At 40.0% G+C, this 14,964-nt stretch overlaps 1 protein-coding gene and 1 long non-coding RNA gene across 5 annotated transcripts in view; one reads left to right on the top strand and one right to left on the bottom strand.

The window, feature by feature from the left end:
- The window catches only part of GULP1 (GULP PTB domain containing engulfment adaptor 1), a 378,289-nt gene that overhangs the window by 23,751 nt on the left and 339,574 nt on the right, over positions 1-14,964 (bottom strand). For 3 of the 4 annotated variants that reach the window (XM_069983509.1, XM_069983510.1, XM_069983511.1), the window contains 2 exons: positions 11,011-11,238; positions 9,095-9,233 (listed from right to left, as the gene is read on the bottom strand). In XM_069983509.1, the coding sequence (XP_069839610.1) occupies positions 9,095-9,233; positions 11,011-11,238 (367 nt within the window). The remainder of the gene's footprint in view (positions 1-9,094; positions 9,234-11,010; positions 11,239-14,964) is intronic. The other variant, XM_069983513.1, reaches the window with a different exon arrangement.
- LOC138801071 (uncharacterized) overlaps positions 1-14,964 on the top strand; it is a 113,341-nt gene that overhangs the window by 86,320 nt on the left and 12,057 nt on the right. The window lies entirely within an intron of this gene.

Here is a 14,964-nt window from a genome sequence, read left to right as displayed (position 1 = left end):
GGCTGGGGTCTGCGCCATAATGGTGCTGATCCCGACTCGGCACCAATCGAGTACCAATCTCATTGATCTAAACAGCATAGATCTAAATGAGAGATCAGTGTGCTTATACTAGAAGTCCCCCAGAGGGGCTTTTAGTATAAGTGTAAAAGAAAAAAAAAAGGTTGTTATTAATAAAAATCCCCCTCCCCTAATAAAGGTTCGAATCACCCCCCGTTTCCCTTGTTATAAATAAAAATAAATAAACATGTTTTGCATAATTAATCACATTCCTGATCTCGCACGGTAAACGGCGCAAGCGCAAAAAAATCCCACGGTGCAATATTGCACATTTTTGGTCGCATCAAATCCAGAAAAAATGTAATAATAAGCGATCAAAAAGTCGCATGTGTATAATCCAGGTACCGATAGAGAGAACACATCATGGCGCCATCACATAGTATAAAAGCTAGTATAAAAGAAATGCGTTTTGTTTTGTTTTTCTTCAATTTTACCAAACATTGAATTTTTTTTCTGGTTTTGCAGGGTACTTCATGAAAAAGTTCAGCCTGTCATTGCAAAAAACAATTAGTGGCGCAAAAAATAAGGGTTCGTGTGGGTTTCTAGGTGAAAATATGCAAGTGCTATGGCCTTTTAAGCACAAGGAGGAAAAAATGAAAACGCAAAAATAAAAATTGTCCTGCTCCTCTAAGGATTAAGGCTGGGGAGGGCCAAAACAAATGGGCCTTACCATCCTGGTTTTACTACGCTGCTGTTGTTTGGTTTTTAACCCGGCTGGTTATGAAAATAGGGGGAACCCTATGCGTTTTTTTACAATTATTTATTAAAGTGCATAGGGTTCCCCCTATTTCCATAACGAGCTGGGTTAAAAACCAAGCAACAGCAGCCTAGTAACACCAGTGTGGGAAGGGACATTTGTTTTGGCCCTCCCCAGCCTTAATATTACCAGCCTGCTGACGCCACGTCCAGGAGCACCAATTTTGACGCTCCAGGACCACTGGCACCCGGCTCTTCCCAGTACCCCTGGTGGCATTGGGTACTGGGGTAATAATGAGGGGGTTAGTGTTAGCCATTTTATACCGGCTAACACTAAGCCCCGACTTAGTAATAGTTTCCGTCTATTAGTCGGCTTCCACTACTAAGTCTATATAGTAAAGAAATAAAGACAAGAGAAAAATATTTTTTATTCAAATAAAAACACCCCCACCCCCCTTGTTGACTATTTTATATATATATATAAAAAAAACTCCCAACAACCGCTGGTCAATTCCGTAGTCCACCGAATCCGCCGTAATCCACATGATACGAAAAATAAAAAGGGAGAAACGCACAAAAAAAACACACACAGGAGCAAAACACCCATCATTGCAGGATCTTTACAGATCGCTGCTTACAGTGTGGCACCCAAGGGGTAAAGGAGGATGCATTGAATCCCCCTTAACCCTTTGGGTGTCATGCTGAACAATATGGCCCCCAGGGGGTTAAGTAAGTGTCCCCACTTAACCCCTTGGGGGCCAGACAGATGTCAGACTGCACCCATACCAGTAAGGAAGGGGTTAAGTTACCCCCCCTTCCTTGCTGGGATGGGTGCAGTGCAGGGAAGGGGGGGGGAAGCTTTCTACTCAATTTCCGATGTTTTGATGTCTTCTCTTCGCCGGTCTCCGGCACACTGAGCTCAGTGTGCCGGGGACCGGCTCTTTATATGTCCGCTCAGCTGGGCGGACATATAAATCAAAATGTTTCTTCTAATATTGCTATTCTGATAAAAAAAGCATCATTAGAAGAAATATTTGCTGTTTTAATTAAAGTATTAATTATTACATTGAGCTGTATTACCGGCAATAGGAATTGTTAATAGTTAATATTTAATTCATAAAGCACATTTTTGTTCTAATAAAGCTTTTTTCGTTGTTTAATAACTTAATTAAAACGAATACATACTTATGCAATTAAATATACTGTAAATAAATATATATATACATTTATTTATATATTTATTTTTTTATTAACAGTATATTTATTTGCAAAAGCATTGATTCATTTTAATTAAGCTATTGTACAACGAAAAGAGCTTTTTTAGAACGAAACTTTGTTTTATTACTTAAATCTTAACTACTACAGGGTGTGGTATTATTGCCAGCAATTGCTAATTGCCGGTAATACCGTTACCTGCAATACTGCTTCCCCAGATGCATTCCAGAGGTATTTGCATCACTTTCTAAAGATGTCTAGGACTTAGTGACCTCCAATTTGTCGAATCTTGATTTCCAGGTCTCAAGGATTTTTCTCACATAGGCTATAATTGGATTCGATATTCGATCGAATAGTCCAATATCGGGAGCTATTCGAATCGAATCCAATCGAATTGAATATTTTACTATTCGCTCATCTCTATAATTGTTATGGACCTTGACCACAACAGCAGCAATAAGCATCAAGCAACCCTCAACAATATATTTTATGTGTTCATTTCACCTGAATAAGAAAGTGTTTTACAAAATAGGGGTTTTACTAAATATTAAATCAGTTATCCGGGTAACAAAAACAATATTCTAAACGTTCCCTCTTCCCAATACCACCCTACCTCTACTATACATGTATAACCTATCTTGCACCTTTTCCCCTGGTTTTTACCTCGTATTTACCTGCTCTGGGCATCTAAATTAATCTTCTCTGTGTTCACTCTAACAACATGCTACTTCCCCTTTCCCCCCTCCCTCTGTAGACACAGGACATGTGATCTCTCTCAGGGCCAGGTTAGCTGTCTATTGACTTAATCCAGTCCCCAGGAAACATCCTTTGCACCTGATCACTGCTAGTGAAAGTGCTGCTTCCATAGACTTACATGTGCCCCTAAGCCTAGGTTTCTGTAATATGAAAAGTTATAGTTCTATTTGTATATGTACCTGTCTTTGTGAATTTTTTCATTCACAGTCAGGAAGCTGAGATATAGACCTACACTGCCCCCCCCCCATAAACAGATGGCCATTATGCAGCACATAGCTACACCATGTGCGCCATGTACACATTAGCTCTGCCAGACCGTGCGCGCATCTTCTCTGCTACATCATGGAACGGCCAGTCTCTGCAAAGATCATCTGGGCGCATCAGCGCGTGCCCGCATCAGAACTCCCCATAGCACACAATGAAGCAAGCGTCCGGAGCCGCTTGCTTCATTGTGTGAACTTATATGGGTTTCTACGACCGCAATTCACTGAATTGCGGCCGCAGAAAACTGACATGTCAGTTCTTTGCTGCGCCGCGAGGGATCCCATAAAAGAACATGCGGCGTGTTCACCAGTACAAAGCACGGCCGTTGTTGCCTTTGTATTTTTACGTAGTGTGAACATAGCCTCAGCTAGTATGGAATACAAACTGGGGTGATGTGATACAAATCAGTAAAAAAACAGTCCTGTATTCACCGCGCAATAGTAATAACAGCAGTGGGCAGGGAAGAAAGCTTAGGGGTAAGGTGTGCAAATGAGCCAATCAGGGAGATGCATGATAGTAAATGTAGTTTCCTATCTGGCACCATCTTGGATATAGATCTGCTTTTAGAAAAACTCAGAAATGGCAGCAGCTAGAAAGAGAGGAGAGGGCTCAAAATACTCAAGGGGGCTTGATGAGTAAGACCAGCTAGCATTTCAATTTTTAGCTCTTAGGTGGATAACCCCTTTAACTTTTTAAATTGACAATCATCGTGACCTGATCTATTTACTTAAGGTTGTACACGCTGGTGGGAAGGGAGCCTTTTTTATATACTATCTGGAGTTTCTGTGACAGCTATAAGTGATGTTTAAAAAATGCCTGAAATAACAATAATAATACTAATACTAATAATACTACTACTACTAATAATAATAATATTTATGTGTATAGATCCAACAGATTCCGAAGCGCTTAGTTCTTGTAATTTCTTATTTTTCTATAGTGAAGTATCTAGATGGCTAGAGAGACTGGCACTGTCTTTTAATAAAATAAATAATAATAATAATATTTATTTATATAGCGACACAGATTCCTCAGCACTTTTCTGGGAGTACTTACATACAAAACCAGCCATTACAGAGATACACGTGTGATTATGGAGCCATACTGTATATACAGACTATGAGGAAAGGGTTGATGGCAAAAGGCAGCGGGGCAAAAGTTTTTAGTTGCACCTACGGTCCCACCGCCTATATAAATAGGACCGTGCAGGTAAAGGTGGGTTAACCAGTCACCAACCAATGCCTGTGTGTACAAGTCTAAGTGCTTAGGTGCATATTATGTATGTGTATGTGTATGTGTGTGTGTGTGGGGGGGGGGGGGGGGGGATCAAATTAGCGAACCTGATAAGCCTGCTTTTTCACAACTTTTTTTTCTATCTACTTAACTATCTATTTTTTTTTTACATTGAATAATTAGGGGAGCATACTATTCCTCTAACTCCCACAATTTGGGTTGACATAAATACTGTCATCTTACTGTATACATTCAGCGTAGATTATGTAGTATCCACACCAGTTACCTTGCCTAGAGCACTGCAATGCTTTATAGACTAGACTTGTTGTGTACAAAAATATTCTCTCCTAGAAACAAGGCTTTTGCAATTTTTTTTTGCAAACTTAATATCAAAGTGTAAAAAAAAACAGGCACTCTTTCTATTTCAGTATCCATTAAATTTATAACCACTTCTTGCTTTACATTCCATTTTTGGGAAAAGAATATGGTACATTGTTAGTAATAAAAAAATAGATATTTATAGACAGAAAGCATAATAGTTTTGTGTTCACAGAAGAAAAATATAACAATGAAAAAAAAAGGAAGAAAGTAAACAAATGGAATAGAATTTATACAAATAGCCATATATGCTCTAACAAACTATGTCATTTCTAAGCAGAATATTTCTTTGCAACATAAAACTTTCTTGTAGTATGGTTAGTTTTAGTCTAAATTATCATTTGTAGGCTATGTTCACACACCGTAAAAAATAAAATAAAATACAGCCAGAATTTTGAGGTAAAAATATGGCCATGTTTTCAATATACTAATGAGCTCCTTTAAAGTGAAAGGGAAATTGAAAAAGCAGTGTACACAACATAGGGGATATTTATCAAACTGATGTAAAGTAGAATTGGCCCAGTTGTCCCTAGCAACCAATCAGGTTCCACCTTTCATGCTTCAAGGAACCTGTGAAGAATGGAAAGTGGAATCTGATTGGTTGCTAGTGGCAATGGAACAAGTTCTACTTTACACGCCTCAGGGGCGGATTAACTTTATCAGAGGCCGGGGCTGTTCACCAAGCCCAGCCCCCTACCCCACTGTAACTATGGCAACACTAGCGTGGTGATCATAGTACAGGATACATAATATCATAATGAATTGATTTTTGGTAAAAAATTTGGTAAAAAAGCAGTGATTTTTTGCAAATCATGGCAGAGATGTAGCCAGGAGACAATACACCACTGAAAGTATAAATCTTTTTGGGTGGCTATGGGCGCCCCAGGAGCTCAGGGCCCCGGGCTACCGCCCGAAACGGACCTATTATAATCCACTACTGACACCCATTTGATAAATCTCCCCCCAAGAGTCAATTCAAAAGTTTGCTGAAGCCAGTACAATCTGCCACAACACTATATTATTTAGTAAATTATGTATCAAGAGACACGTTTCTTTGCACTGAACCAATTTTAAATCTTCCCAGGTAATCGCCACTAGGTTTATTAACAGGGGGACCTTGCACAATTTTTTTTTTTTACTTTTTGCTGGTATGTACTAGGCACAGAGCCTTGGTACATCTTCCCATATATGTCTTGGGGTTATAGTTTTATTTAAATCCAATTTTCTCATACCAGAATATGCCTTTAGTTAGGTGAATCTTATTCAAAGAGTCAATGAAGAAACCAGGTTTGCAGCTCCCTAAAGCATTGTTTAGGTAACCGTTTTCTCAGATAGCTAGATTGTACTGTATATGTAAAAGACTGGAATGGGGGGAATAAGGGGGAGAAAGAAAGGCTAAATGATGATAGATCCTTGTCACAGGCCAAGTTCTTAAAACAGAAGGCACTTAACATTACAGTCTCTTTCTGAAGAGTATTCTTTAAATTGACCGCCGGCCACCGTCACTTGTGATGGAATGGAGGTTTGTTAAACTATGGAGTTGTCCTTTTGGAACTGGAGTGAATCATTACCCAGTGGAATGAGGTAAGTTTTCTGGGCTGGGCTGTAAAGCCCCTATTACACGGGGCAACTAGAGGTGACTAGCACTCGTTTGCTCCTCTTTCCCCGGTCCCTGACTACCGCCATTACACGCGGCAGCAGCGAGCAGGGGTACAGGGGAGTCCGTCGGGAGGTGCGGGGGGCTGCCCAGGTGATCGCTAGATTGTCCGGGCAGCCCATAGGGGGTGGTGCAGGTCTGCTGCCGCCGCTCCTATTCCTCGATGCAATGGCAGCAAAAATTGCTGTATGAGATCATGTTGGCTGATCGTTCCCTTCTATTACACGGAATGATTATCGGCCGCAACGGACGATATCGACCAAATACAGCCGATAATTGCTCCGTGTATTAGGGCCTTAAGCTGCAACAGAGCAAAGGTGTCTTGATAATTGCCCCTCAGCGTAATAGTACTTTGAAAAGAAGAGTGCATATACTTTTTTTTCTGACAAACTAGCCTTCTTGGCTTGATAAACTCCCATCTGTCACAATATCTTTTTCTTTTCTTTTTTTTATTAGTTATTATGATATTTTTTTTTTGTTAGTGTAGGAGAATGTGTACTGAACTGAAGAGGATGTCAATGTGCTTGGGAATGATTTACAGTAGAGTAGTATAGATGGTATAGGAGAGTTATTGATGCACTGGTTTTGCAAGATAGAATGTGAGCAGAAAATATGTTATAGAAAGAAAGGGGTTACAAAAGCAGCCCTGGTCTAAGTGGTGAACTGCTGATGATTCTGACATTGACAAGCTACAAAAGAGACAACCTCCCAGAACTCTATGGGTAAGAGATAAGATAGATTGGTTTACTTTTTAGGCAAATAACTGACCCTCTGTAGCACAGTATAGACCCTCTGGAGGAGGCAGACAGGCTTAGCATGCATGTACACAGTCCAGAGTCTTCTTTGCATAGGACAAGCACAGCTCTTCCCCCTTCCCATTTTGTGTTGATCTTTTTGGTGCAAGAAATAAAATTTTACTACAAAAAGGCAGTGGACAGCGGTTTTCAGGGAAGTGAGATACTCAGTGGCTAAGACTTTAGACTTTATTTTCTGGAGTAAAGAGTTATGTTTAGTATTTGTAGTGATGTACAAGTATTTTACAAATCACTCAGTTACTATATGGAAGATGTTTAAAATGAGAGTGACTGTTTAAAATTAAAAGAGAGCATAACTTTGTTGTACAGATCAATTAACATACATATGTTTATTTTTTTTTATTAAAATGACAGTCCACAATGCAAGCTATTAACAGCAGAACGCATGTTCTCTGATTTTTCTAGCTATCAACAGAAGGTTAAAGAAATAAATAAATAGAAATCATGCATGTGCATATGTAGCCTAAATAATACCATATATTTATTTTCTAATAGACTCATAATATAGCAGACTGGCTATGTTCAGACTACCTTTACCAGCGTCCATTGCATAGCAACGTTAAACTGTCAAACTGCCAGCCGCTGAGCTGCATTTTGTCCGTTCCCGCAGCCGAGACCTCTGTTTTGACTGCAGTAACGTTCTTTTTTTTAATATTGATTTGCAGGCAACGTCAGGTGTGCCCACAAATCAATTAGCCATTCACTTCAATGTAATGTGCAGTCGCTGCCACACATTACATTGTGTGAACAGCTATTACATTATTTTTAAGAACGAACGTTAACATTAGAGATGAGCGAACTGTTCAGACTTTTGGTCCGAAAGCAATTCGCTCGATCGTGCTGCCTGTGATCCCGGGTGCATAGTTGCATATCCTGGCCGCATATTCCCGGGAGCGCAACTATGCACCGGGGATCACAGGCAGCACGATCGAGCGCAGATGCCGTCGGATCATAAGTCCGACGGTTCGCTCATCTTTGGTTAACATAGCTCTGTGTGAACACAGTGGGCGGCATTGCATTAACATCAATGTAATGCCGCCCCTGCAGTAAAGAACGGACGTTGATTTCATTGCAATCAGTGTCTGTTCTTTACTAAAAAATTAGGTTGTGTGAAAAACCAAAGAGCCTAAGCAAAGAGCCATTGAGATGTAGCTAAATGGAGTCTGCATTAGGCTATGTTCACACTGTTAGGCTTCGTTCCCACTGAGCAAAACTAGCGGAATTCCGCGGCGTGGACAAAGCAGGAGCGCGCGCCTCCCATAGACTCCCATTATGAGAGGGAGGCTAAGAGCATTCCGCGGCGGACAATTACGCCGCGGAATTCCGCTAGTTTTTCACAGTGGGAACAAAGCCTAATGGAATCAGCGTCCGTTCTTTACTGCAGGGGCATCATTGCATTGAAGTCAATGCAATTCCATCCACTGTGTTCACACATTGTTATATAAAAATAATGAACGTGCCTATTATTTCAGGACACTGTTCAATGAAATAATAGCTGTTCACACAATGTAAAGTGCAGTGGTGGCCGCACTTTGCACTGAAGTTAATGGTTAATTGATCTGCGGGACCCGACAGTGCCCCCAAGTCAGTGTTAAAAAAAGAATGTACCTGCAGCTAATACAGAGGTATTGACTGCAGGAATGTCCTAAATGCAGCATGCTATGAAACATGCTATATAGGGGTTGCATGGTTCCCTACTATGAAGCTGTATGTATACTTGTACTACCATTCTGCCTGGTTTCATTGGTTGCCATATATTTGAGATAATCCTCCTTTACACGCAGAGACATCAGTGGTCTATCTGTAACAGCCCCTTGCCGATTTTGCACTGAAACAGTGCTGTATCCTAGTATTCTTCTTCTTGCCAGGTCAGCACTATTTTAGATAAAAACAGAAGGGGTCAAAAGCCCTTTTCTTGTCTTGATTCTTCAGACTGGTTGAAGATTCCCTCCATCCTGACACCAAATCTAATGAAATGTTATCAATGGCTCTGTTGGAAAAAATGGTACATCAATAAACTCACTTATTTCAGTCGACCTGCTGGGCACAGGTGGAAGCTGTGTACCATTTCTTGTAGGTGTGGTCGCTTCAGGAGAAAGTGATGTAAAGGGAACCATATCAAAAATATCGGTGGAAGGAGATTTGGGTGTCACACTGCCAGCCTAAAACAAAAAGTCTTACATTAGAATAATTTGCTTTAGTCAATATTATCACACTTATCATGCAAAAATACTGAGTTACAACATGCATTCCAATATCTGTACACATCAGGTGATCAGCCATTATCATTGGGGAGAAATTTATTTTTATACAGCCCCCTCTGAGTGGGGTGCCAAGTGGAACCCTCTTTTTGATGATCATATGCCTTAATGGAGAATTTGTCTGGTTGTCCATTTAAGAAATTAACTTTACAAACTGAAAAAAAAAAAATATATATATATCTTTTTAGGCCAGTTTCACACATACAGGATTCGCAATGGATTTCATACTGTAAGTTCCACAGCGAAAGCAGCTGCGATCCTGTGTCCTGTCATTTTCTATGGGTTTACATCGGATTTTTCATTCCACTGTGAGTATGTAGAGCATCATCCCACTCAACCCAGCCCTGCCCAGTTTTTATATTACCTGTGCTTCTGCTTGCTTCGGGAAGGGAAAGGTTAAGTGGGATGAGGCTTTACATACTCACAAAAATCTGCTGCCAGTATGTAAACCAGGACACCGGATCACAGCGGGTATCGCTGCCTAAAGGCCCTATTCCGCGGAACGATTATCGTCCGTATTTGGCCGATATCGGCCGCTACGGACGATAATGGTCCCGTGGAATAGAGTGCAACAATCAGCCGACATCAATCATGTCGGCTGATCGTTGCAGTCGCTTGTTTTTCAACATGTTGAAAAACAAGCGACTGATATAGCAGCGATCTTCTGCCGTCGCTCCTTTGAATAGGAGTGTCGGCAGCAGACGCTGCTATATCCTATGGGCTGCCCGGACAATCAGCGATCACCCGGGCAGCCCCCCCCCGCAGCTCCCCCGCAGCTCCCCGCCGTCCCCTCCCACACTCACCCGCTCGCTGCAGCCGCGTTGAATAGCGGCGGCAGCGAGCGGGGAACGAGGAGCAAACGAGCGCTGAGAGCGCTCGTTTGCTCCTCTGACGACCCGTGTAATAGGCCCTTAACTTGCAGCCTGAAATCTGCTATGAATCCTGTATGTGTGAAACTTGCCTTAGAATAAGTTAGAAAAATAAAGCTTCCTTTTTACGATGCTTTAGGAATCTGTCAATTTAAACACTAGTGTGTAAATAAGTACGTGTCTTAGTAGGACATACTGAAAAAAGCTATTGGCTGTAAAAAATTTATAATATAAACTTACATTTAAAAACATATAATGTGGGCAATAATTGAAAGACGTGCAGATTTAGCATATCACATACTCTATGCCTCATGTATGTTGGACTATGTATTACTTTTAGCTTTATATGGACTATTTTCTTACTTTTGTTCTTATTTTTGCTTTTGCATATTATTTGTCTTCTACATTTTGGATCACTACTAAATCTCTGTTAAAAAAAAAATACTAATAAAACATTTTGGACCTTAAAAATGAATTTAAAGTTGTTAGAATAAAATGTAAGCACCTTAAAATATTTAGTTTTGATGTCCCAAAGTTGAAATATACATTTTCTAATTTAGTATCATTATTAGATAGTACAGATTAGATACTATATAATTAATATTTTAGTGATATTATTGGTTATAGTATATATTTTGTATTAACATTAGTTATAGTATATATTTAGCATTTTATTATCCTCATTTGTTATAATACACATGTTGCATTTAGAAGTATTATTCTCTGCGAGTAAAAATTCAATAACATGACACTGTTCAACAAAACAACACTTAAACAGACCAATAATTTAAAAAGTATAACAGAATTACACGAGGCCTTGGGATGCTGTATTCATTGTTAAGTTTTGGTTGATTGTTTTTGGAAGGTGGAGGAGTGAGATGCAATCCCGTTGAAACTCTAGAGTCAGGAGAATTCATGGGAGTGAATGTTATAGAGCAGATATCTAAACATGGAACTGCAGCTTCATTATGACACCAGATAATTGTGGTGGACCTCTCAACCACATTTTGCTCATGACCAGATCTTATATGCAGCAACTGCAGAGGAATGAAGAGGAAATAGAGTACAGATAACAAAAAACACATAGTAAAAGAGTAGAAAAGGTTTGTCAGATGCATACAGACAAGGACATGCTAAAAATGGCTTACATAAGAAGCTTTATTCCCTGCATATACACACATTTAAATAAACATTAATAACTCCCCAAGTAACCCCATACTTTAATCTCCTTGAATAGGAACTGTGGATGAAGCTCTTTTTTTTTCTTTTTTTTTTTTTCTTCATAAAATAGGTTTAAAATACTATGCAGTTTAATTTCTTAGTATGTACTTTAAAACAGTTGGAGATCTTAGTGGTTAGTTTCCTTCTTGAAATACACCTGAAATACATTAGCCAATGGGCTCCAGATATTGAGCTCTGATCAGCCTTTATCCAGCCTGAATAGCACAGTGGCCAGGCCTCAGAAATGATCATTAAAATGATCAAAATCATTATTGCCTGAACATAACCTGTGTAAAGGTTCATGAGCGGCCAACAGCAACCATTTTTAATGATAGCCATTAAATGTGTGTTTTATTGCTGGTAAGTAAATAAAACAATTTCCCGGCACTCACTATTCTTTGCAATATCTTTTATTCCATAAATTGAAAGTATTCACACAGGATGCCTTTTGGATCATCTGTAAAAGATATTGCCAAGAATAGTGAGTGCCGGGAATTCATTTTTTACTTTCAATTTGGAGATTGCCTAGTGTCCTATTCACGTGTACCGCAACCAGTGGAAGTGCCAACCTTCAAAACTTCTACTATTGCTGGTAAGGGCTTGTGTGAAAAGTCAGAGCTACCCTTGGTTTTCAAATGTGTGTGTGAGTGTGTGTTTTTTAAATATATAGGGGTATAGATTTATGAAAGGGTGTAAATATACACCTGGTGTAAACTGCCCAAGCCACAGCTCCTGTTATATTTTACCAGAGCTAAAGGCTGAGCTGTGGTTGGTGGCTGTGGGCAGTTTACACTAGGTGTATATTTACACCCTTTCATAAATCTCCCCCATAGTGTGTTTAGTTTGCTGGTTGGTGTCAATATTTTACTATTTGTATGTATACTGGTTCATGTACAGTATGTGATAAAGAAAATTCGATTTCTAGTATACATTAGTTTGTATTGTTAACAAACCCACTATTTGAGTCTCTTTTTTTTCTCAATGTCTCATGACATATCATACTTTGTAACCTGCTTTTTATGTAATTAAAGTATAGGTTCTTCAGCTGTTGTCATCTGCATGACAGTGCCCACCCCTACTTTTTATCCCAGATCCCCCCCCCCCTCCTTACCCCTAGATTTCCTGCAAGCTGCCACACCACCGGTTACATATGATCGGCGGTGTGGTGGCGTCTCCCTCCTGCACAGGAGAAAAGTGCCAGAGGGAAATGCATCATTGAACTGATCCTATTGTTTTCAATAGGACCGCTCAAAACATGCGGCGGGGAGATAGTGCCCGCCGCATCGCCGGACCGTTGGTGCGTCAGGACGTATGTTGCAGCGTCCCATTTAAACAATTAGAGCTCCCCCGATAATATATAGCCTCCCTGTGCGCTCTCCTCCAGTAGTATGTAGCCGCCCCTGTGCGCTGTCCCCCTACAAATTAGCCCCCCTGTGTGCTCTCCCCATCCCATATAGCCCCCCTGTGAGCTCCTCCAATTAGTATATAGCCCCCCTGTGAGCTCCCCCAATTAGTATATAGTCCCCCTGTGAGCTCCCCCATTAGTATATAGCCCCCTGTGTACTCTCCGCCTCCCATATAGCCCCTTGTGAGCTCCCCCAACTAGTATATAGCCCCCTTGTGTGCTCACCTCCATTAGTATATAGCCCCCTGCTGCTACTATACTCGCAGCGTGATGACAATACGCTGCAAGGACCTTAAAATCCCATTGAAAATGGCAGGAAAACATATTGGAAAAAAATGTCATCTGATGAGAGCAAATTGTGACAACTGATGGAAAATGATGAAAAATGATGGTTTTTAATGAAGAAAAGGATAGAAAAACTAATGACAGCTGATGCATTTTTGGCATCAGTTGTGACATCAATTGTGGTCAGTTTTTCGAAAAAAACTGAAACTGACGCAACCTTATATATGTAAACCCAGCTTTATAGTTTTACAGGGGCAAAGCTTTTTAAGAGTAATTCCCTCACGCATGCTATCCCCTATCCATACAGGTCCTACCTATGGGATCCCCTTTGATTTGGAGAGTAAGGGTACGTGCACACTACAGAATCTGCACAGAAAACCCTTTGCAGATTCTATTGCTCATCTCCGTCTGTGCCATAGACTCCATTCTATGGCCCGGCCGATTCCGCCATCCGCTGAAAGAATTGACATGTCAATTCTTTCGGCGGAATCCGTCTGTGCCTAGAATGGATTGTATGGCACAGGCGGAGATGCGCGCGCCCGTGGGCAGGGGCCAGCAACGGAATCTGCAGCGGCCTTTACCCACGTATTCCGTAGTGTGCACGCACCCTAAGGAATATTTATGCTTGGAGATGAATGGCACATAAACCTGTGTGTGGTCCTTCGTGCGCTATAGCACTGTTAAATATTTATACACACCCATCAGAAATGAATGAATCATAAAGAATGATATATGTGATATCAATTATCATCAATTCTCTATGGGGTCACTAAATGTTTCCAAACTAAACCTTAAAAAAAATGTTTGTTGGCTCTAAAGATAATGACTAGAGAGCTGCATTGTATCCCAGTTCTTGTGACTGGGATCCTGTGGATAGGGGAAAACATGCTCAGATGGATATACCTCTTTATGGGTAGCTTGTTAAAAAGATCCAATCTGACGCAAAACCAACGTCAATATACTATTATGAGATGTTTAATTATATTGATCAACTAGTGTAAAAAATAAAAAATAAAGAAATGGGTAGGAGTGTACAGATTGGGATTAATAAAAATCATATAAATGAGAGATTAAAAAAGGGGGTTAGAGAAATAAAATAAAATATTTCCAGCAGACATGCTGACTCTTATAATCTTTGCTGCAAAAAGGAAACCACAATGTTGTAGCCAAAAACTATACACATCATACATTGTGTATAGATCTAAGTGGTATTTTACCATAAAGGGTAAATAAAGGGTATATAAAGATACTGTATTATTAATGTACTATTTCTCTTTTTGGCAGAAAAAGTCTCTTAATTTTTTACAAATGAGAGTTCATGAGAAAAGAAAGATACAATAGAGAACGTAATAGTCAGACATCTGTTTTTCATTATTTTCCTTGGGAAAAAGACTAAGGTTACATGGCAACATTTGTCATTGGGATTTTTATAATTGTGACATTTTAGGTCTCTTTTAGGCTATGTTCACACACAGTAAAAAAAATAAAAATAAAATGTTTTTCTTAACTAATAATATGCTACATTTATCTAAGTACTATAAGTGATAACCAACATGGTCTTACTAAGGACAGAAGTTGTCAAACCAAACTAATATGTTTTTATGAAAAGATGAGTAGAAGCCTGGATAGGGGAGCGGCTGTAGATATAGTGTATCTGGATTTGGCAAAGGCATTTGACACAGTCCCTCATGAGAGTCTAATGGATAAATTAAGGTCTATGGGTTTTGAAAGTTTAGTTTTGGAGGGGCGATCCCTTCTGCTTACCCGGCCGGGCCTCAGCATCTGTATGATGCTGATCCTGTCTCGGCAATAGATTGCTTCTGGCTGCAGCAGCCCTAAGCAATCTATCACT

This window comes from Dendropsophus ebraccatus, chromosome 9 (assembly GCF_027789765.1).
Source record: "Dendropsophus ebraccatus isolate aDenEbr1 chromosome 9, aDenEbr1.pat, whole genome shotgun sequence".
In the NCBI taxonomy this organism is placed as follows: domain Eukaryota; kingdom Metazoa; phylum Chordata; class Amphibia; order Anura; family Hylidae; genus Dendropsophus; species Dendropsophus ebraccatus.
The sequence above is the reverse complement of the archived record's forward strand: the minus strand, read 5'-3'. Positions and strand labels throughout refer to the sequence as shown.